The sequence below is a fragment of the Pseudophryne corroboree genome, chromosome 4, assembly GCF_028390025.1.
Source record: "Pseudophryne corroboree isolate aPseCor3 chromosome 4, aPseCor3.hap2, whole genome shotgun sequence".
NCBI classification, from domain to species: Eukaryota; Metazoa; Chordata; class Amphibia; order Anura; family Myobatrachidae; genus Pseudophryne; species Pseudophryne corroboree.
The window spans coordinates 611773172-611795627 of record NC_086447.1 but is presented as its reverse complement, the minus strand read 5'-3'; the positions used below and the strand labels follow the sequence as shown (position 1 = coordinate 611795627).

At 45.5% G+C, this 22456-nt stretch overlaps 1 protein-coding gene across 3 annotated transcripts in view; it reads left to right on the top strand.

Moving 5' to 3' along the window:
* The window catches only part of ERMARD (ER membrane associated RNA degradation), a 433930-nt gene that overhangs the window by 298521 nt on the left and 112953 nt on the right, over positions 1-22456 (top strand). For all 3 annotated transcript variants that reach the window (XR_010176102.1, XM_063917638.1, XM_063917637.1), the window contains 2 exons: positions 4453-4555; positions 4935-4964. Coding sequence is in view for 2 of the 3 variants with exons in the window: in XM_063917638.1 (XP_063773708.1) it covers positions 4453-4555; positions 4935-4964 (133 nt within the window). In the remaining variant the exon portion in view is untranslated. The remainder of the gene's footprint in view (positions 1-4452; positions 4556-4934; positions 4965-22456) is intronic.

Sequence of the window (22456 nt, the reverse complement as noted above, 5' to 3'; positions counted from 1 at the left end):
TTTACATGAATAATGTTTAAACATTTAACTGTATTTTCAATGTAAAAAGAAATGTTCATTATCAATTCATTTTAACATAAATGTGAATCTAAACTATATTATTCTTATAATAAAAAGATATATGTGTTTTAAATATGGGTGTTTATATGTGTAAGGTCATCCTCTCTTTATGAATTATCCGTTAAAATGTATCTAATTATATCAGTTTACAAAATAAGTGCGCTCCACAGAGATATTCTCTTTATATATATATATATATATATAATCGTTTTAATGTGGTTTTGTACTTTGCCTGATGACGGAGTGAATAAAATTCTCTGAAATGTTGCTTATACCTCTGCCTTGATGGTGATTAATTCAAGTGCCAACGACTACATGCTATATTGGACCTGCCAGGGTACATAGGAAGGCACAGACACTGTTGTGAATATAATGGGAGTGCCGCTCCAACACGCTTGGTGTGTGTGTGTGTGTGTATATGTATGTATGTATATAAATATATACACATACATAGACACAGACACACACACACACACACACACACACACACACACACACGTAGGCATGTGTAATATATATATATATATATATATATATGTGTGTGTGTGTGTTTATGTATGCACTTATTTACATGTATATTATATCTGCCAGCACTCCCAGGGCTTGATACAGCTCACTTGAATATATCTATCTATCTAACATATATGTAATACATACTGTACACACGTACAAAAGTAGATGTACAGTCACACAGGCACCTGCCTCTCATACGCTGCTGCAGGTGCCTGCCTCACCCGCCACTGCCGCCGTGGTCCTAACTCCCGCAGCCACTGCCGGTGCCTGACTCACCCGCCGCTGCCGCCATGGTCCTAACTCCCACAGCCTCCACCACTGCAGGTGCCTGACTCACCCGCTGTGGCCCTGACTCCCGCCACTGCCTGCCTCACCCGCGTGGTCCTGCTGCTTACACCACTGCCAGTGCCTGCTGCCGCTGTGGTCCCGGAGCTCCCACCACTTCCGCTATTGTCAAGATCCTGAAGCTCCTGCCGAGTGCCCCTGGCTGTCACAGCTTCCGAGTGGATTACCCGCTGCTGCGGAGTGCCTGCAGCTCCCCTACGCCATCTGCCTCTGTCCACCCGCAAAAAAAATCCTGGACCATCTGGGGGGGTTTCTGGGTACTCCGAAACGCCCCCCCCCCCCCCTGCGTGCGCCACTGAGTTATTGGTACTTTTTGGACTTACAGTACCAGCACAAGCATCCAAGTGCCTCCCCCAAACAAGTGCCACCCCTAGGCATGTGCCTCACGTGCCTAATAGGAAATTTGCCTCAGAGTCCAGGACAATTACTGATGCATTTTAACAGCAACAGCGTTGCTTAGACCAGTCCATTTGTCAAGCCAGAAAAAAGGTGCACTGAAAATCAAGCAGAGCTACAGTATATCTATTGTTAAGTCCAAAATGTTACACAATGGGCTCCGATTCTAATTTGTATGCAATGCCGATCTTTTCGCAAATGGACGATGTTTTGCTACTGTGCACGAGCGAATATTCTCAGAAAGATGTAATTGCGTTTGTGAATGCATACACATTTGCTGCTGAATCACAAGTACATTATAAGACCGTTGCAAAACATTTGCAAATATGGATGGACCCTGGGTGCCAACCAAAATAAATATAAAAAGAGGTTGTGTTGTGGCCATGTAATGGGAGTATTTGTGCAGACGGCTGTGTTCTCTCTCGGAGTACTGCTGCCACAGTGGTCATATTTGTTGAAAGTTAGGGTAGTTTCTGCGTGACCCACGAGCCACCTATATTTGCTGTAGTTTTGCTGATGTTGTAGTGTGCACAGCCCATCCGGCGAATCATCACAGTTCTCATATATGTAAAGTGGGCATTTTTACTTTACACAGGGCCTACTTCAGCATGGAACGCAGGAATGAATGCTTTCGCATGCAGAATCCCGCCAGTGTGCGCACGCACAGAAGCTGCACTGGAGGGTGGGGGGGACCTGGCATGCAGGGTGTACTTGCCCTGTGCTGGGCTTTCCCCTGCATATCAGTGTAATGGGTTGTACGACCCATGCTGAATTAGGCCCACAGTCCATTTCATGTTCATACTTGCGTAGACTGCTTACTTTTGCATATTTCATCACTTGAACTGCGTAAGCGATCACATTTGCGGCAGCATTAGTGTACAAATCAGAATCAGGCCCCATTTATTTTGGCAAATATACAAAGCTGACCCACATCTAGTGACCCATACTAAATACAGAGATGTTGACAAGTAGGCCCTATCTTGAACCAATGTGAGCTGCACATATTTATATACTCACTCCTGAGCTTTCATCCCCATTACATTGTACTGTGGCAACAAAAACAGAGCAGAAAGTAGAGGTGGGCTTGGTTATGTGTAGATAAACACAAACAAACATTGATAACACCTATTGGTAACATTCATTGCTCACTGTTTTCTGTCACACTGTGCATAGTTGGATGCTCTAATGACTAAGGGGATATCCTATTAGGTTCAGTAAAACATTGGATGCGAAAAAGTATGTTTTTCTTGATTTTTCCCAATGTTTCACCAGGTTTTTTTTTCTCCAGGCTATCCAGATTGATCGCCTGTAAAAAATAAAAATGCCCTTTCTCCCAAAAACAACAGGTTCAGTGAAACGCACCGAAACGGGGCAGTTTCTGGCAAAACAAAATTCCAGATTAGCAGGACAACCTGCAGCGTCCCATGCCTGCTGCAGCAGCAGGCTGGGACTGCAGGCAACCGGAAGCTGCACTAGGCGCTGTGACCCCCAGCGGAGAAGCCGGGGCAGCGCCGTGACCACATACCCCTCTCCTCCGCCCCCGGCAGCAGTCACAAGACGGGGGAGCGGCCATGTGACCAGGGGAGCCGGTGGAGCAGTGCTGCACTGGGCGCTGTCAGGAGCCGCCACCCGGTGCATCTTCAGGTAACCCCCGATAAGCCCTTGGTAAATTACCGTGGCTAATTGGATATCCCCCTAAGGGCCTGATTCTGAGGTGGGAGTAAAGAAAAAAACGATGTTGCAATGCAAGGGCTGCAAATAAAAATTTTTTTAATGCAGGATAAATATTGTCTGCTTCTGCATGTAGCCCACAAATGCTGCACAGATTTATTTTTACACTGTAATTTAGAATTGCGTTTGTACATGCCCCTCATATATATAAATCTCTCTGCACATTTTAAATCTGCCCCACCTGCCAGAGGCGAATCCAAGGAGGATGGAGGGTACATCAGGGTGATCACCCACTATAACACACACCCCTTTCTCCGGCAAGGTGTGAAGGTGTGCTGTCCATGTCACTCCATCACTTCTACTTCTGTGATCTGCAGTATGGGCTGCACTACTCATCCGGTAAAAGAGGGGGGGGGGGGGGGGGGTGTTATAGCGAGTGATTGACCTGATTGCCACCCCTCGCTCCACCATTGCCAGATACATTGCAACATGATTTGTCCAGGTACACAGTTACAGTACTTGCTCTTTTTTGCTTTAGTCCCAGCTCAGAATCAGCCCCTAAATTCAGAAGATGACATCATAAGCTGTGTACACACTAGACGACCTGTGTACCCAGCAATCAAAGGCAGGTCATGTGGTGGGGCAGAAATCAGCAAGTGCATACACACATTCCAATGTCCTCAGCGACGAGCATCTGGGAAGGGGGGTTGCGGGGGCAAATGCAGCATGGCCCTCACTGGCAATATCGCCCTTTGGACATGTGTGCACGGCCAACGGGCAATGGTGGTCATTCCGAGTTGTTCGCTCGTTGCCGATTTTCGCCATATTGCGATTAGTCGCTTAATGCGCATGTGCAAGGTTCGCAGAGCGCATGCGCTTAGTTATTTTACACAAAAGTTAGGTATTTTACTCTCGGCATAACGAGTAATTGTCATCGTTCTGGTGATCGTACTGTGATTGACAGGAAGTGGGTGTTTCTGGGCGAAAACTGGCCGTTTTCTGGGCGTGTGCGAAAAAACGCTGGCGTTTCTGGGAAAAACGCGGGAGTGTCTGAAGAAACGGGGGAGTGTCTGGGCGAACGCTGGGTGTGTTTGTGACGTCAAACCAGGAACGAAACTGACTGAACTGATCGCAATGGCTGAGTAAGTCTGGAGCTACTCAGAAACTGCTAAGAAATTTCTGTTCGCAATTCTGCTAAGCTAAGATACACTACCAGAGGGCGGCAGTTTAGCGTGTGCAATGCTGCTAAAAGCAGCTAGCGAGCGAACAACTCGGAATGAGGGCCAATGTTGCTGACGACGCACGGCAGCGCGCATCGTCAGGGACATAGTGCGTACACACTGGGCGATATCGTGAACGATCTGTTGTTATCGGGCACATCATCCACTTTATTGTCTGGTGTGTACCCAGCTTTAGGCTTATGATGGATTACAATGAGAATGTTACCGATAATGTTTTTCCCTACAGATATGCAGACTGTGTTATATTATCACTTTCACAACTGGAAACTAGCCTACGACTGATCTTTACCACAGTTAATGATTGTCCAGATAGGATACTTACAGCCGAGGTATGTTATGAATTTCAAACACTTGAAGTTTAATTCATGCCATGTATGGTTTTTTTAGTTTCATGAAGTTGGCAACTTTCCTGGCAGCAGTAAAGCGTGAGTTTATGCTGGATTTTCCCTTCCAAAATCTGGCATATTTTCTGGTCAAACGGCTTTAACACCGAGGCTGTAGGGATTTAGTAATAGCTGAAGACCCTTGTTAAAGCTTTGGTGAGCTGCATCTGCCGAAAAGGAAACCTAAATTTAGTACCTCACCTTTATAGTTGTTTTTATAAACAATATCTTGAGTAACTTCTGAGATCAGTAATTCTGTGACACACCTTGCTATAATTGATATGGTAAATTTTTACAATTTTGTTTTTTTCTTTTTTGTTTCCAGTCCACCACTCTGTACACAACCTTTGATGAGGTACAGTAGGCTGCCTTTTTAATCTCACATGCAATTATGTAATTTGAATGAAGGAGTTATTTACACTTATTATTATTTTAATTCATTGAATTGCACATTGATAAATAACATAATATTCTTTGCTTAATTTTGTCCCAATTACTTAATTTATGCTAATCATTTGCAGAGTGCATTTTTTATGTATATACACTCTGGGGAGAAATGTAGATGGAAACCTGTGTGTGTGAGACATTGGACGCTATTCAGCTTCAGTTGCAGTTTTGCTAATTAACGAGCCTGCGTGTGCGCACTGGGCAGAAAAACTGCACGGTGCGATATCATCGTATTGGCCCATTGTGTGTGACCGAAAATGGCATTGCTCAGACAAACACCCAAAGGCTAAGATGTTTATAATAACATATGTATTAATAATCATGGCACTGTCACAATTATTAACAGACTGTGGGGTCTATTCATGAAACAGTGAAAAGAGTGGAGAAGTGAGCCAGTGGACAAGTTGCCCATGTCAAATAATCAGTGTTGAGGTAACATATATAAAGTGCATTCTTTAAAATTATACGTAGCAGCTCTTTCACTTTATACACAGACACACACCTTTCGCTTTATATATACACACACCCCTTTCACTATATATATATATATATATATATATATATATTTCTCTTACGTCCTAGAGGATGCTGGGGACTCCGTAAGGACCATGGGGTATAGACAGGCTCCGCATGAGACATGGGCACTATAAAGAACTTTAGATGGGTGTGCACTGGCTCCTCCCTCTATGCCCCTCCTCCAGACCTCAGTTAGATCCTGTGCCCAGAGGAGACTGGGTGCATTACAGGGGAGCTCTCCTGAGTTTCTCTGAAAAATAATTTTGTTAGGTTTTTTATTTTCAGGGAGCACTGCTGGCAACAGACTCCCTGCATCGTGGGACTGAGGGGAGAGAAGCAGACCTACTTAAATGATAGGCTCTGCTTCTTAGGCTACTGGACACCATTAGCTCCAGAGCGTCGGAACGCAGGTCTCACCCTCGCCGTTCGTCCCGGAGCCGCGCCGCCGTCCTCCTCACAGAGCCGGAAGATAGAAGCCGGGTGAGTATTGAGAAGAAAGAAGACTTCAAAGGTGGCAGAAGACTTCAGTTCTTCTGAGGTAACGCGCAGCAGTAACGCTGCACGCCATTGCTCACGCACACTGCAGGCACTGATGGGTGCAGGGCGCAGGGGGGGGCGCCCTGGGCAGCAATAATAAACCTCCAGGACTGGCTAATAAGTTATATAGGCTGCGTAGGCAGTAGATTATACAATCCCCCACCAGTATTGAAAATTTGAGCGGGACCGAAGCCCGCCACTGAGGGGGCGGAGCTTGATCCCACAGCACTAACCAGCGCCATTTTCACCACAGCACTGCAGAGAAGCTGGCTCCCCGGACTCTCCCCTGCTGAACACGGTGACAGAGGGCAAAAAGAGGGGGGAGGCACTTATAATTGGCGCAGTGAGTGTATATTGATGTATATAAAAGCGCTGTTTATCTGGGAATTTTATTTCCAGTGTCAGTTGGCGATGGATGTGTGCTGGCATACTCTCTCTCTGTCTCTCCAAGGGGCCTTATTGGGGAACTGTCTTCATATACATATATCCCTGTGGGGGTGCCGGTATGCATGTGTCGGCATGTCTGAAGCGGAAGGCTCATCTAAGGAGGAGGTGGAGCAGATGATTTTGGTGTCTCCGTCGGCAACGCCGACACCTGATTGGTTGGATATGTGGAATGTTTTAAATGCAAATATGACTTTATTACATAAGAGATTGGACAAAGCAGAGTCCAGGGATAATACAGGGAGTCAATAATGGCTTTGACGGTGTCACAAGGCCCTTCAGGTTCTCAAAAATGTCCCCTATCCCAAATAGCAGACACTGATACCGACATGGATTCTGACTCAAGTGTCGACCACGATGATGCAAGGTTACACCCAAGGGTGGCCAAAAGTATTCATTATATGATTATTGCAATAAAAGATGTTTTGCATATCACAGATGACCCCTCTGTCCCTGACACGAGGGTACACATGTTTAAGGAAAAGAAACCTGAGGTAACGTTTCCCCCATCTTATGAGCTGAATGTGCTATTTGAAAAGGCTTGGGAAACTCCAGACAAGAAACTGCAGATACCCAAGAGAATTCTTATGGCATACCCTTTCCCTGCACAGGACAGGGTACGGTGGGAATCCTCGCCCAGGGTGGACAAAGCTTTAACGCGCTTATCCAAGAAGGTGGCGCTACCGTCTCCATACACGGCAGCCCTCAAGGATCCTGCTGATCGCAGACAGGAAACGACTTTAAAATCAATTTATACACATACGGGTGCTTTGCTCAGACCGGCAATAGCATCGGCTTGGGTCTGTAGTGCGGTAGCAGCTTGGACAGATACCTTGTCAGCTGATATTGATACCCTTGATAGGGATACCATTTTATTGACCTTAGGTCACATCAAAGACGCAGTCTTATATATGAGAGACGTTCAGAAAGATGTTGGGCTACTAGGTTCGAGGGCCAACGCCATGGCGATTTCGGCAAGGCAAGCACTGTGGACCCGCCAATGGATGGGTGATGTCGACTCAAAGAGGCATATGGAAGTTTTGTTAAAAGATAGTCCTATAGCGGAAAATCAATACAGGCACTTTAGTATATAAAACCACACTATCAGTAATTAATAAAGTGCTGCTCTCAAAAGGTATTCTGTTATTCCTAAAATACCAAGATTATTTATAGACAACTCTAATAAAGAGCGCAAAAGTATATAATAATAATAATAAAAACAATTTATTTTTCTACACAACATATATTTATATTTAATTAAACATATATATCAGAGCTAGAGAGCCACAACCCAATCAAAAGACATTTTAAATCATATGGTATATACCATGTAGTTGATAAATAATATATTGGGATAGATATTTTAATAAAGTCCCTTTTAGTTCCTGTGATTAAAAATCCAGTAATGTCCAAAAGAACAAGGAGTTCCTTAATGTCCAAGACAAATATTAACCAGCTGAATCCCGGTTCAATAACCGGGATTCAGCTGGTTAATATTTGTCTTGGACATTAAGTAACTCCTTGTTCTTTTGGACATTACTGGATTTTTAATCACAGGAACTAAAAGGGACTTTATTAAAATATCTATCCCAATATATTATTTATCAACTACATGGTATATACCATATGATTTAAAATGTCTTTTGATTGGGCTCTAGCTCTGATGTATATGTTTAATTAAATATAAATATATGTTGTGTAGAAAAATAAATTGTTTTTATTATTATTATATACTTTTGCACTCTCTATTAGAGTTGTCTATAAATAAATATGGAAGTTTTGCCTTACAAGGGTGAGGTTTTATTTGGGGAAGGTCTTGCGGACCTGGTTTCCACAGCTACCGCGGGTAAATCTACTTTTGTGCCTTATGTTCCCCCACAGCAAAAGAAAACACCACAGTATCAGATGCAGTCCTTTCGGTCGCATAAGTCCAGAAGAGGTTGAGGCTCTTCCTTCCTCACCAGAGGTAAGGGTAGAGGGAAAAGAATGCCTGCTACGGCTAGTTCCCAGGAGCAGAAGTCCTCCCGGGCTTCTACGAAATCCACTGCATGACGCAGGGGCTCCACTGAGGGAGTCCGCGCCGGTGGAGGCACGTCTTCGACTCTTCAGCCACGTCTGGATTCAGTCGGACGTGGATCCTTGGGCAATGGAAAGGCTACATGCTGGAATTCGAAGACGTGCCTCCTCGCCGATTCTTCAGATCGGCTTTACCAGCCTCTCCCCCAGAGAGGGAGAAAGTTTTTTAGCTGCAATTCAAAAGCTGTGTCAGCAGCAAGTGATTATCAAGGTTCCCCTAATACAACAGGGAAAAGGGTATTATTCAACCCTGTTTGTGGTCCCGAAACCGGATGGCTCGGTCAGACCCATTCTAAATTTAAAATCCCTAAACCTGTACTTAAAAAGGTTCAAGTTCAAGATGGAATCGCTCAGGGCAGTTATCTCCAGCCTGGAAGGGGGGGATTTTATGGTGTCACTAGACATAAAGGGTGCATACCTTCACGTCCCCATATATCCTCCTCATCAGGAATACCTGAGGTTTGCTGTACAGGACTGTCATTACCAGTTTCAGACGTTGCCGTTTGGGCTTTCCACGGCCCCGAGGGTTTTCACCAAGGTAATGGCGGAAATGATGGTGATCCTGCGCAGGCAAGGAGTCACAATTATCCCATACTTTGACGATCTCCTGATAAAAGCGAGATCACAGGAACATCTTGGTGTGAAGCTAAGGATGCTCCTACGGAAGATTTCCACTTGGGCCGTTTTCTCCACTTTCTACAGACAGGAGTGGATATGGGCCTAAAGTTAGGCTCCATTAAGGTACAGATTTCGGCCCTATCTATATTCTTCCAGAAGGAATTGTCTTCTCTCCCAGAAGTCCAGACTTTTGTAAAGGAAGTTCTACACATCCAGCCTTCTTTTGTGCCCCCAGTGGCACCATGGGACCTTAACGTGGTGTTACAGTTCCTAAAATCTCACTGGTTTGAGCCTCTTCAAACAGTTGAATTAAAATTTCTCACTTGGAAGGTGGTCATGTTTGTTGGCCTTGGCATCTGCTAGGCGGGTGTCCGAATTCGCGGCTTTGTCTCATAAGAGCCCCTATCTCATTTTCCATGTGGATAGAGCTGAGTTGAGGACTTGTCCTCAATTTTTGCCTAAGGTGGTGTCATCGTTTCATATGAACCAACCTATTTTGGTGCCTGTGGCTACGGGAGACTTGGAGGATTCCAAGTCCCTTGATGTAGTCAAGGCCTTACAAATTTACGTAGCCAGGACGGCTCGGATTAGGAAAACAGAGGCACTGTTTGTCCTGTATGCAGCCAACAAGGTTGGCGCTCCTGCTTCTAAGCAGACTATTGCTCGCTGGATCTGTAACACGATTCAGCAGGCTCATGCTACGGCTGGATTGCCGTTACCAAGTTTGGAAGGTGGGCTCTTCTTGGGCGTCTGCCCGTGGTGTCTCGGCTTTACAGCTTTGCCGAGTGGCTACTTGGTCGGGTTCAAACACTTTTGCAAAATTCTACAAGTTTGATACCCTGGCTGATGAGGACCTCATGTTTGCTCAATCGGTGCTCATCCGCACTCTCCCGCTCGGTTGGGAGCTTTGGTATAATCCCCATGGTCCTTAAGGAGTCCCTAGCATCCTACCGGTAAATCTTTTTCTCCTAGTCTGTAGAGGATGCTGGGCGCCCGTCCCAGTGCGGACATATTTCTGCATGACTTGTATATAGTTGTTGCTTACATAAGGGTTATGTTACAGTTAAGATCAGTTGTTGGCTGATACTGTTTTGTTCATACTGTTAACTGGCTGCGTATATTCCAGGTTATACGGTGTGGATGGTGTGGGCTGGTATGAATCTTGCCCTTAGATTAACAAAAATCCTTTCCTCGTACTGTCCGTCTCCTGTGGGCAGAGTTTCTCTAACTGAGGTCTGGAGGAGGGGCATAGAGGGAGGAGCCAGTGCACACCCATCTAAAGTTCTTTATAGTGCTCATGTCTCCTGCGGAGCCCGTCTGCGGAGCCCGTCTATACCCCATGGTCCTTACGGAGTCCCCAGCATCCTCTACGGACTAGGAGAAAAAGATTTACCGGTAGGTTTAAAATCTTATTTCTCTGACGTCCTAGTGGATGCTGGGGACTCCGTCAGGACCATGGGGAATAGCGGCTCCGCAGGAGACAGGGCACAAAAGTAAAAGCTTTAGGATCAGGTGGTGTGCACTGGCTCCTCCCCCCATGACCCTCCTCCAAGCCTCAGTTAGATTTTTGTGCCCGGCCGAGAAGGGTGCAATCTAGGTGGCTCTTCTAAAGAGCTGCTTAGAGTAAAAGTTTTGTTAGGTTTTTTATTTTCAGTGAGTCCTGCTGGCAACAGGCTCACTGCATCGAGGGACTTAGGGGAGAGAAGTGAACTCACCTGCGTGCAGGATGGATTGGCTTCTTAGGCTACTGGACACCATTAGCTCCAGAGGGAGTCGGAACACAGGTCTCACCCTGGGGTTCGTCCCGGAGCCACGCCGCCGACCCCCTTGCAGATGCCGAAAAGTGAAGAGGTCCAGAAACCGGCGGCAGAAGACTTTTCAGTCTTCATAAGGTAGCGCACAGCACTGCAGCTGTGCGCCATTGTTGTCAGCACACTTCATAGCAGCGGTCACTGAGGGTGCAGGGCGCTGGGGGGGGCGCCCTGGGCAGCAATGATAGTACCTTATTCTGGCTAAAAATACATCACATATAGCCCCTGGGGGCTATATGGATGTATTTAACCCCTGCCAGGTCTCAGAAAAACGGGAGAAGAAGCCCGCCGAAAAGGGGGCGGGGCCTATTCTCCTCAGCACACAGCGCCATTTTCCCTCACAGAAATGCTGGTGGGAAGGCTCCCAGGCTCTCCCCTGCACTGCACTACAGAAACAGGGTTAAAACAGAGAGGGGGGGCACTTATTTGGCGATATGAATATATATATTAAAATGCTATAAGGGAAAAACACTTATATAAAGGTTGTCCCTGTATAATTATAGCGTTTTTGGTGTGTGCTGGCAAACTCTCCCTCTGTCTCCCCAAAGGGCTAGTGGGGTCCTGTCCTCTATCAGAGCATTCCCTGTGTGTGTGCTGTGTGTCGGTACGTGTGTGTCGACATGTATGAGGACGATGTTGGTGAGGAGGCGGAGCAATTGCCTGTAATGGTGATGTCACTCTCTAGGGAGTCGACACCGGAATGGATGGCTTATTTAAGGAATTACGTGATAATGTCAACACGCTGCAATCGGTTGACGACATGAGACGGCCAGCAAACCAATTAGTACCTGTCCAGGCGTCTCAAACACCGTCAGGGGCGTTAAAACGTCCTTTTACCTCAGTCGGTCGACACAGACACGGACACTGACTCCAGTGTCGACGGTGAAGAAACAAACGTATTTTCCTTTAGGGCCACACGTTACTTGTTAAGGGCAATGAAGGAGGTGTTACATATTTCTGATACTACAAGTACCACAAAAAAGGGTATTATGTGGAGTGTGAAAAAACTACCTGTAGTTTTTCCTGAATCAGATAAATTAAATGAAGTGTGTGATGATGCGTGGGTTTCCCCCGATAGAAAATTATTGGCGGTATACCCTTTCCCGCCAGAAGTTAGGGCGCGTTGGGAAACACCCCTTAGGGTGGATAAGGCGCTCACACGCTTATCAAAACAAGTGGCGGTACCGTCTCCAGATAGGGCCGCCCTCAAGGAGCCAGCTGATAGGAGGCTGGAAAATAGCCTAAAAAGTATATACACACATACTGGTGTTATACTGCGACCAGCGATCGCCTCAGCCTGGATGTGCAGCGCTGGGGTGGCTTGGTCGGATTCCCTGACTGAAAATATTGATACCCTTGACAGGGACAGTATTTTATTGACTATAGAGCATTTAAAGGATGCATTTCTATATATGCGAGATGCACAGAGGGATATTTGCACTCTGGCATCAAGAGTAAGTGCGATGTCCATATCTGCCAGAAGTTGTTTATGGACACGACAGTGGTCAGGTGATGCAGATTCCAAACGGCACATGGAAGTATTGCCGTATAAAGGAGAAAAAGACAACGTCTTTTCAGCTTCAGTCCTTTCGTCCCCATAAGGGCAAGCGGGCAAAAGGCCAGTCATATCTGCCATGGGATAGAGGAAAGGGAAGAAGACTGCAGCAGGCAGCCCATTCCCAGAAACAGAAGCCCTCCACCGCTTCTGCCAAGTCCTCAGCATGACGCTGGGGCCGTACAAGCGGACTCAGGTGCGGTGGGGGGGGTCGTCTCAAGAGTTTCAGCACGCAGTGGGCTCACTCGCAAGTGGACCCCTGGATCCTACAAGTAGTATCCCAGGGGTACAGATTGGAAATTCGAGACGTCTCCCCCTCGCAGGTTCCTGAAGTCTGCTTTACCAACGTCTCCCTCCGACAGGGAGGCAGTAGTGGAAACAATTCACAAGCTGTATTCCCAGCAGGTGATAATCAAAGTACCCCTCCTACAACAAGGAAAGGGGTATTATTCCACACTATATTGTGGTACTGAAGCCAGACGGCTCGGTGAGACCTATTCTAAATCTGAAATAGTTGAACACTTACATACAAAGGTTCAAATCAAGATGGAGTCACTCAGAGCAGTGATAGCGAACCAGGAAGAAGGGGACTATATGGTGTCCCGGGACATCAGGGATGCTTACCTCCATGCCCCAATTTGCCCTTCTCACCAAGGGTACCTCAGGTTCGTGGTACAGAACTGTCACTATCAGTTTCAGATGCTGCCGGTTGGATTGTCCACGGCACCCCGGGTCCTTACCAAGGTAATGGCCGAAATGATGATTCTTCTTCAAAGAAAATGGACGATCTCCTGATAGGGGCAAGGTCCAGAGAACAGTTGGAGGTCGGAGTAGCACTATCTCAAATAGTTCTACGACAGCACGGGTGGATTCTAAATATTCCAAAACCGCAGCTGTTTCCGACGACACGTCTGCTGTTCCTAGGGATGATTCTGGACACAGTCCAGAAAAAGGTGTTTCTCCCGGAGAAGAAAGCCAGGGAGTTATCCGAGCTAGTCAGGAACCTCCTAAAACCAGGAAAAGTGTCAGTGCATCATTGCACAAGGGTCCTGGGAAAAATGGTGGCTTCTTACGAAGCGATTCCATTCGGTAGATTTCACGCAAGAACTTTTCATCTTCAGATGCATCAGCGGATAACCCTGTCTCCAAGGACAAGGGTGTTTCTTCTGCGGTGGCTGCAGAGTGCTCATCTACTAAAGGGCCGCAGATTCGGCATTCAGGACTGGGTCCTGGTGACCACGGATGCCAGCCTGAGAGGCTGGGGAGCAGTCACACAGGGAAAAAATTTCCAGGGAGTGTGATCAAGTCTGGAGACTTCTCTCCACATAAATATACTGGAGCTAAGGGCAATTTACAATGTTCTAAGCTTAGCAAGACCTCTGCTTCAAGGTCAGCCGGTATTGATCCAGTGGGACAACATCACGGCAGTCGCCCACGTAAACAGACAGGGCGGCACAAGAAGCAGGAGGGCAATGGCAGAAACTGCAAGGATTCTTCGCTGGGCGAAAAATCATGTGATAGCACTGTCAGCAGTGTTCATTCCGGGAGTGGACAACTGGGAAGCAGACTTCCTCAGCAGGCACGACCTCCACCCGGGAGAGTGGGGACTTCATCGGGAAGTATTCCACATGATTGTGAACCGTTGGGAAAGACCAAAGGTGGACATGATGGCGTCCCGCCTGAACAAAAAACTGGACAGGTATTGCGCCAGGTCAAGAGACCCTCAAGCAATATCTGTGGACGTTCTGGTAACACCGTGGGTGTACCAGTCGGTGTATGTGTTCCCTCCTCTGCTTCTCATAACCAAGGTACTGAGAATTATAAGACGTAGAGGAGTAAGAACTATACTCGTGGCTCCGGATTGGCCAAGAAGGTCGTGGCACCCGGAACTTCAAGAAATGCTCACAGAGGACTCATGGCCTCTGCCGCTAAGAAGGGACTTGCTTCAGCAAGTACCAGGTCTGTTCCAAGACTTACCGCGGCTGCGTTTGACGGCATGGCGGTGGAACGCCAGATCCTAAGGGAAAAAGGCATTCCGGAAGAGGTCATTCCTACCCTGGTCAAAGCCAGGAAGGAGGTGACCGCAAAACATTATCACCACATGTGGCGAAAATATGTTGCGTGGTGTGAGGCCAGGAAGGCCCCACGAAGAAATTTCAACTCGGTCGATTCCTGCATTTCCTGCAAACAGGAGTGTCTATGGGCCTCAAATTGGGGTCCATTAAGGTTCAAATTTCGGCCCTGTCAATTTTCTTCCAGAAAGAATTGGCTTCAGTTCCTGAAGTCCAGAAGTTTGTCAAGGGAGTATTGCATATACAACCCCCTTTTTGTGCCTCCAGTGGCACTGTGGGATCTCAACGTAGTTCTGGGATTCCTCAAATCACATTTTAAACCGCTCAAATCTGTGGATTTGAAATATCTCACATGAAAAGTGACCATGCTGTTGGCCCTGGCCTCGGCCAGGCGAGTGTCAGAATTAGCGGCTTTGTCTCACAAAAGCCATATCTGATTGTCCATTTGGACAGGGCAGAGCTGCGGACTCGTCCCCAGTTTCTTCCTAAGGTGGTGTCAGCGTTTCACCTGAACCAGCTTATTGTGGTACCTGCGGCTACTAGGGACTTGGAGGACTCCAAGTTGCTAGATGTTGTCAGGGCCCTGAAAATATAGGTTTCCAGGACGGCTGGAGTCAGGAAAACTGACTCGCTGTTATCCTGTATGCACCCAAAAAACTGGGTGCTCTTGATTCTAAGCAGAAGATTGCTCGTTGGATTTGTAGCACATTTCAACTTGCACATTCTGTGGCAGGCCTGCCACAGCCTAAATCTGTCAAGGCCCATTCCACAAGGAAGGTGGGCTCATCCTGGGCGGCTGCCCGAGGGGTCTCGGCATTACAACTCTGCCGAGCAGCTACGTGGTCGGGGGAGAACACGTTTGTAAAATTCTACAAATTTGATACCCTGGCTAAAGAGGACCTGGAGTTCTCTCATTCGGTGCTGCAGAGTCATCCGCACTCTCCCGCCCGTTTGGGAGCTTTGGTATAATCCCCATGGTCCTGACGGAGTCCCCAGCATCCACTAGGACGTCAGAGAAAATAAGATTTTACTTACCGATAAATCTATTTCTCGTAGTCCGTAGTGGATGCTGGGCGCCCATCCCAAGTGCGGATTGTCTGCAATACTTGTACATAGTTATTGTTACAAAAATCGGGTTATTATTGTTGTGAGCCATCTTTTCAGAGGCACCGCTGTTATCATGCTGTTAACTGGGTTCAGATCACAGGTTGTACAGTGTGATTGGTGTGGCTGGTATGAGTCTTACCCGGGATTCAAAATCCTTCCTTATTGTGTACGCTCGTCCGGGCACAGTATCCTAACTGAGGCTTGGAGGAGGGTCATGGGGGGAGGAGCCAGTGCACACCACCTGATCCTAAAGCTTTTACTTTTGTGCCCTGTCTCCTGCGGAGCCGCTATTCCCCATGGTCCTGACGGAGTCCCCAGCATCCACTACGGACTACGAGAAATAGATTTATCGGTAAGTAAAATCTTATTATTTATATATATATATATATATATATATATATATATATATATATATATAGTTCCAGACCCGGCACTCCTAGAACAATGTATCAAGATAAACGCCCGGTGCCTTCTTAAGCAAAAGCAATTGCATGTATAGTTACGAATAAAGTGGCACTCTCAGGTCTTCATTCATAGAAAACAGGACATCACCCCGTCAAGCAACGTTTCGGTTTTATTCAAAAAACCGTCTTCAGGCTTACATAACAAGACACAAAAGAATTATCTTACCTATATAGCAGCATATCACCATGTGCAAATCGTGCCGGGTGTGCGCCGCGTCCATTTCCGCCAACGCGTCAATTTCCGCTGACATCACCCGGAACGCAAACTCAAGTGTGTGTATTAACCCTTCACCGAAACATCAGGTTCTAAGGACAAAGTTATGGATCAATATATCTCAAATAGATGAACACAGCAATGCAGATCATCTGACTAATAATGACTGTATGCATATTCTGACATAATCAAATACATAAGCAACAGATGAAAGCCTAATTAATTACAACAATACTTTAAAATAAAAAACTAGAGAAAGATAGTGTTTCATTTAATCCATGTGGGGCTATGGTATTTAAAAAATAAATCCACCTGGTTTCACAACGCAACAGCGCTTTGTTACGATCACCCCCCCTGCGTCCCTCAGGGATGTGGTCAATCATTTTATACCTTAAGCTGGACAAATTATGACCCTTAGCTTTAAAGTGCTTAGCGACAGGTTGTTCTGAAGTCCTGCCGTCTAGGGCTAATTTGATGGCACTCCTATGTTGTGCCATCCTCTCTTTAAAGGTACAAGAGGTTTTGCCTACATATAAAAGCCCACATGGGCACTTTATGTAGTACACTACAAAACGAGTGGTACAAGTCAAACAATGTGTTATTTTAATTGCTTTACCCGAATGCGGGTGATAACACGTATCACCCGTTTCCAGATAAATACATGTTGTGCAGCCCAGGCATCTATAATTGCCAGGCTTTTTGCTCAAAAAATTGCAGGATTGCGGGGATGAAAAATCTGAAATATCCGAGTGAACAAGCATGTCACGCAAATTCCTGCCTCTCCGATAACAGGATAACAACTTAGTTCTAGATAGAGATTTTAGATCGGGGTCAGCTTGCAATACCGGCCAGATCCTTTTCGCCTTAGAGGTCAGATTTTTACTCGCAGTGGTAAATTTGCTTACAAACACCACGGCTTCTTGATCACCCCTACTCTTACATGATACCTTGCACTTAGGAGTAGCTAATGCTCTCACTTTGGCTTGTTGTAACAGCTTATTAGGATAGCCCCATTCTAAGAATCTCTGGATCATCAAGTCCATTTGATTCAATTTATCTTGCTCGTTGCTACAGATGCGCTGCACTCTAAGCAATTGCGAGTAAGGGAGTCCCCTTTTTAGAGGTTCAGGGTGAAAACTGGAAGCTAGTAAATAATTGTTACAATCTGTTGGTTTTCTGTAAATAGAGGTGATGAAGCCAGTGGCAGATCTATTAATACTGACGTCAAGGAAATGGATATTGTCTTTCTGAATGTTAAATGTAAATTTAATATTAGGGTCACTCATATTGATCTCTGTCATCATTTGAACAAAAGACTCCCGAGTGTCAGTCCATAGGAGAAACACGTCGTCTATGTACCTAAGAAAAAATGGAATATGTCTCTTGTATTCCTCTTTGGCAAAAAAAAAGATGTTTTTCAAGGTCAAACATAAATGCGTTGGCATACGCTGGGGCCACAGGGGACCCCATCGCACAGCCAAGCACTTGCAGGTAATAACGCTTATTAAATAAAAAATAATTGCGTGTAAGAACCAGATTGAGAAGGTCAATGAAAACATTCACATCTGGTCCATGATATAATTGCTGATTATCCTCAATCCATTTTCTGACCGCAGGAACACCCCTACCATGTGGTATATTAGTGTACAGACTGACGATGTCAGCTGTACACAACCAACATTCCCCTGATGGTACACTCACATTATTCAATTTCTCTAAGAATGCAAAAGTATCTTTCAAGTATGTACTCTGATTTTGAATAACAGGTTGTAAATAATGATCTAAATATCTAGATACTTGATAAAATAGCGAATCGCGGGCAGCAATGATCGGGCGACCAGGTGGATGGGTCGCACTTTTATGAAGTTTTGGGATCAGATAAAAAAACAGGGATGGCTGGTGTTTTATTAAGTAAGGCTGCTACTGTATCAGAGTCAATCAGACCATCTCTGGCCGCACCCTGTAATACATGACTTAACTCACAAATATATTCATCAGTGGGATCACGTGGCAACTTAATCTAAACATTAATATCAGATAATTGACGATCAGCTTCGCTGATATAATCCTTCAAATCTTGGATCACAATACCGCCCCCCTTGTCGGCGGGGCGGATTGTGATATCTTTGCGACTCGAAAGATTAGTCAAAGCTTTACGTTCAGCATAAGTTAAGTTACCCTTGATTTTAACAGGATTAGAGGTCAATTTATCAATTTCATTATGCATGGTTCTAGTGTATGAACGAATGGCTGCATTAGAAGACATAGGATCAAATTGCGATTTCAAACGAATAGGGCAATCACTAATAATTAGTGATTGCCCTATTCGTTTGAAATCGCAATTTGATCCTATGTCTTCTAATGCAGCCATTCGTTCATACACTAGAACCATGCATAATGAAATTGATAAATTGACCTCTAATCCTGTTAAAATCAAGGGTAACTTAACTTATGCTGAACGTAAAGCTTTGACTAATCTTTCGAGTCGCAAAGATATCACAATCCGCCCCGCCGACAAGGGGGGCTGTATTGTGATCCAAGATTTGAAGGATTATATCAGCGAAGCTGATCGTCAATTATCTGATATTAATGTTTAGATTAAGTTGCCACGTGATCCCACTGATGAATATATTTGTGAGTTAAGTCATGTATTACAGGGTGCGGCCAGAGATGGTCTGATTGACTCTGATACAGTAGCAGCCTTACTTAATAAAACACCAGCCATCCCTGTTTTTTATCTGATCCCAAAACTTCATAAAAGTGCGACCCATCCACCTGGTCGCCCGATCATTGCTGCCCGCGATTCGCTATTTTATCAAGTATCTAGATATTTAGATCATTATTTACAACCTGTTATTCAAAATCAGAGTACATACCGGTAATTGAAAGATACTTTTGCATTCTTAGAGAAATTGAATAATGTGAGTGTACCATCAGGAGAATGTTGGTTGTGTACAGCTGACATCGTCAGTCTGTACACTAATATACCACATGGTAGGGGTGTTCCTGCGGTCAGAAAATTGATTGAGGATAATCAGCAATTATATCATGGACTTGATGTGAATGTTTTCATTGACCTTCTCAATCTGGTTCTTACACGCAATTATTTTTTATTTAATAAGCGTTATTACCTGCAAGTGCTTGGCTGTGCGATGGGGTCCCCTGTGGCCCCAGCGTATGCCAACGCATTTATGTTTGACCTTGAAAAACATCTTTTTTTTGCCAAAGAGGAATACAAGAGACATATTCCATTTTTTCTTAGGTACATAGACGACGTGTTTCTCCTATGGACTGACACTCGGGAGTCTTTTGTTCAAATGATGACAGAGATCAATATGAGTGACCCTAATATTAAATTTACATTTAACATTCAGAAAGACAATATCCATTTCCTTGACGTCAGTATTAATAGATCTGCCACTGGCTTCATCACCTCTATTTACAGAAAACCAACAGATTGTAACAATTATTTACTAGCTTCCAGTTTTCACCCTGAACCTCTAAAAAGGGGACTCCCTTACTCGCAATTGCTTAGAGTGCAGCGCATCTGTAGCAACGAGCAAGATAAATTGAATCAAATGGACTTGATGATCCAGAGATTCTTAGAATGGGGCTATCCTAATAAGCTGTTACAACAAGCCAAAGTGAGGGCATTAGCTACTCCTAAGTGCAAGGTATCATGTAAGAGTAGGGGTGATCAAGAAGCAGTGGTGTTTGTAAGCAAATTTACCACTGCGAGTAAAAATCTGACCTCTAAGGCGAAAAGGATCTGGCCGGTATTGCAAGCTGACCCCGATCTAAAAGCTCTATCTAGAACCAGAGGCGTCACTCACCTCTGTGACACCCGGTGCGGCAGCGTGGATAAAGGGGGTGGGGCTTCACTGGAATGGGCGTTGCTTTAATAGAGGGGCGGGGCTTCACGTGCGGACCCTTTTTTAGACAATTGCAGGCACGCAAAGGGGGCGGGGCTTTACGGAGGGGCGGGGCTTCGCGTCCCGACACCCGTTTTTTTTATCACTGGGGGGTGTGGGAGGTGAGGGCTGACTCCCGGGAGGTGCTGTCCCTGCAGTGCTGGCTCCTACACAGTGACTGGAGCCGAGTGCTGCACATAATTTAACAGTGCAGCACTCGGCTTCTGTCACTCTGCAGGAGCCGGCATTTTGGTGTCACCCCTCGGCGGGTGACACCCGGGAGCGGGCCGCACCCCCCGCACCCCCCTTGTGACGCCACTGTCTAGAACTAAGTTGTTACCCTGTTATCGGAGAGGCAGGAATTTGCGTGACATGCTTGTTCACTCGGATATTTCAGATTTTTCATCCCCGCAATCCTGCAATTTTTTGAGCAAAAAGCCTGGCAATTATAGATGCCTGGGCTGCACAACATGTATTTATCTGGAAACGGGTGATACGTGTTATCACCCGCATTCGGGTAAAGCAATTAAAATAACACATTGTTTGACTTGTACCACTCGTTTTGTAGTGTACTACATAAAGTGCCCATGTGGGCTTTTATATGTAGGCAAAACCTCTTGTACCTTTAAAGAGAGGATGGCACAACATAGGAGTGCCATCAAATTAGCCCTAGACGGCAGGACTTCAGAACAACCTGTCGCTAAGCACTTTAAAGCTAAGGGTCATAATTTGTCCAGCTTAAGGTATAAAATGATTGACCACATCCCTGAGGGACGCAGGGGGGGTGATCGTAACAAAGCGCTGTTGCGTTGTGAAACCAGGTGGATTTATTTTTTAAATACCATAGCCCCACATAATTAAATGAAACACTATCTTTCTCTAGTTTTTTATTTTAAAGTATTGTTGTAATTAATTAGGCTTTCATCTGTTGCTTATGTATTTGATTATGTCAGAATGTGCATACAGTCATTATTAGTCAGTTGATCTGCATTGCTTTGTTCATCTATTTGAGATATATTGATCCATAACTTTGTCCTTAGAAACTGATGTTTCGGTGAAGGGTTAATACACACACTTGAGTTTGCGTTCCGGGTGATGTCAGCGGAAATTGACGCATTGACGGAAATGGACGCGGCGCACACCCGGCACGATTTGCACATGGTGATATGCTGCTATATAGGTAAGATAATTCTTTTGTGTCTTGTTATGTAAGCCTGAAGACGGTTTTTTGAATAAAACCGAAACGTTGCTTGACGGGGTGATGTCCTGTTTTCTATGAATGAAGACCTGAGAGTGCCACTTTATTCGTAACTATATATATATATATACACACACACACACACACACACACACACACACACACACACACACACCTCTTTCACTTATTACAAACACACACACTTCACTTAATAACACAAACACACTTTCCTTTCCCCTCTCCCCTATATCACTTCAAAATATGTATGCACATAAATACAGGAGGCTGCAGTCAGCATCTATTACAGATGCCGCCCCCTACACACACACACATACACACCCACACATACACTGCAGCTTAATCTGTGCTGTATTACCTGTGATTATGGCCGGGACGGAGGAAGAGAGTGCTTCTCCTGGCTAGCACTAGTACCATGGAAACTGCTGCTCCTGAGGAGCTGTGCTCTCCAGCTCCACCTACAGAAGAGTCAGCCCGCTGCCTGTGCCTCTGTGAATATGAGGCAGCTGATGTATCATTGACCAGCTTCTCCGTCTCAGGTTAAAACAAAAAAAAAGAAAAATATCGGTCAGCTGGGGCGATGGATTGGATGGCAGGGGGGGGGGGGGTTCTAGGTACTCGGAACCCCCCCCACCCCCCCCACCCTGCGTGTGCTAATGGAAGTAAACGTATGGGGCCTTTTCAGAGTTTGGTACATTGGCCTCCGAGCATACAGTTCTAATTAGCCTTCTGCATTAATTAAGCTGTTAGTATGAGTACACAGTGGGAACGCACAAAATTATGCAAAAACGACTGTGGGTTTTTGTTTTTTGTATAAATCAAGTAGAGCAAAATATTTAATACTAGTCAACTGTTGCTC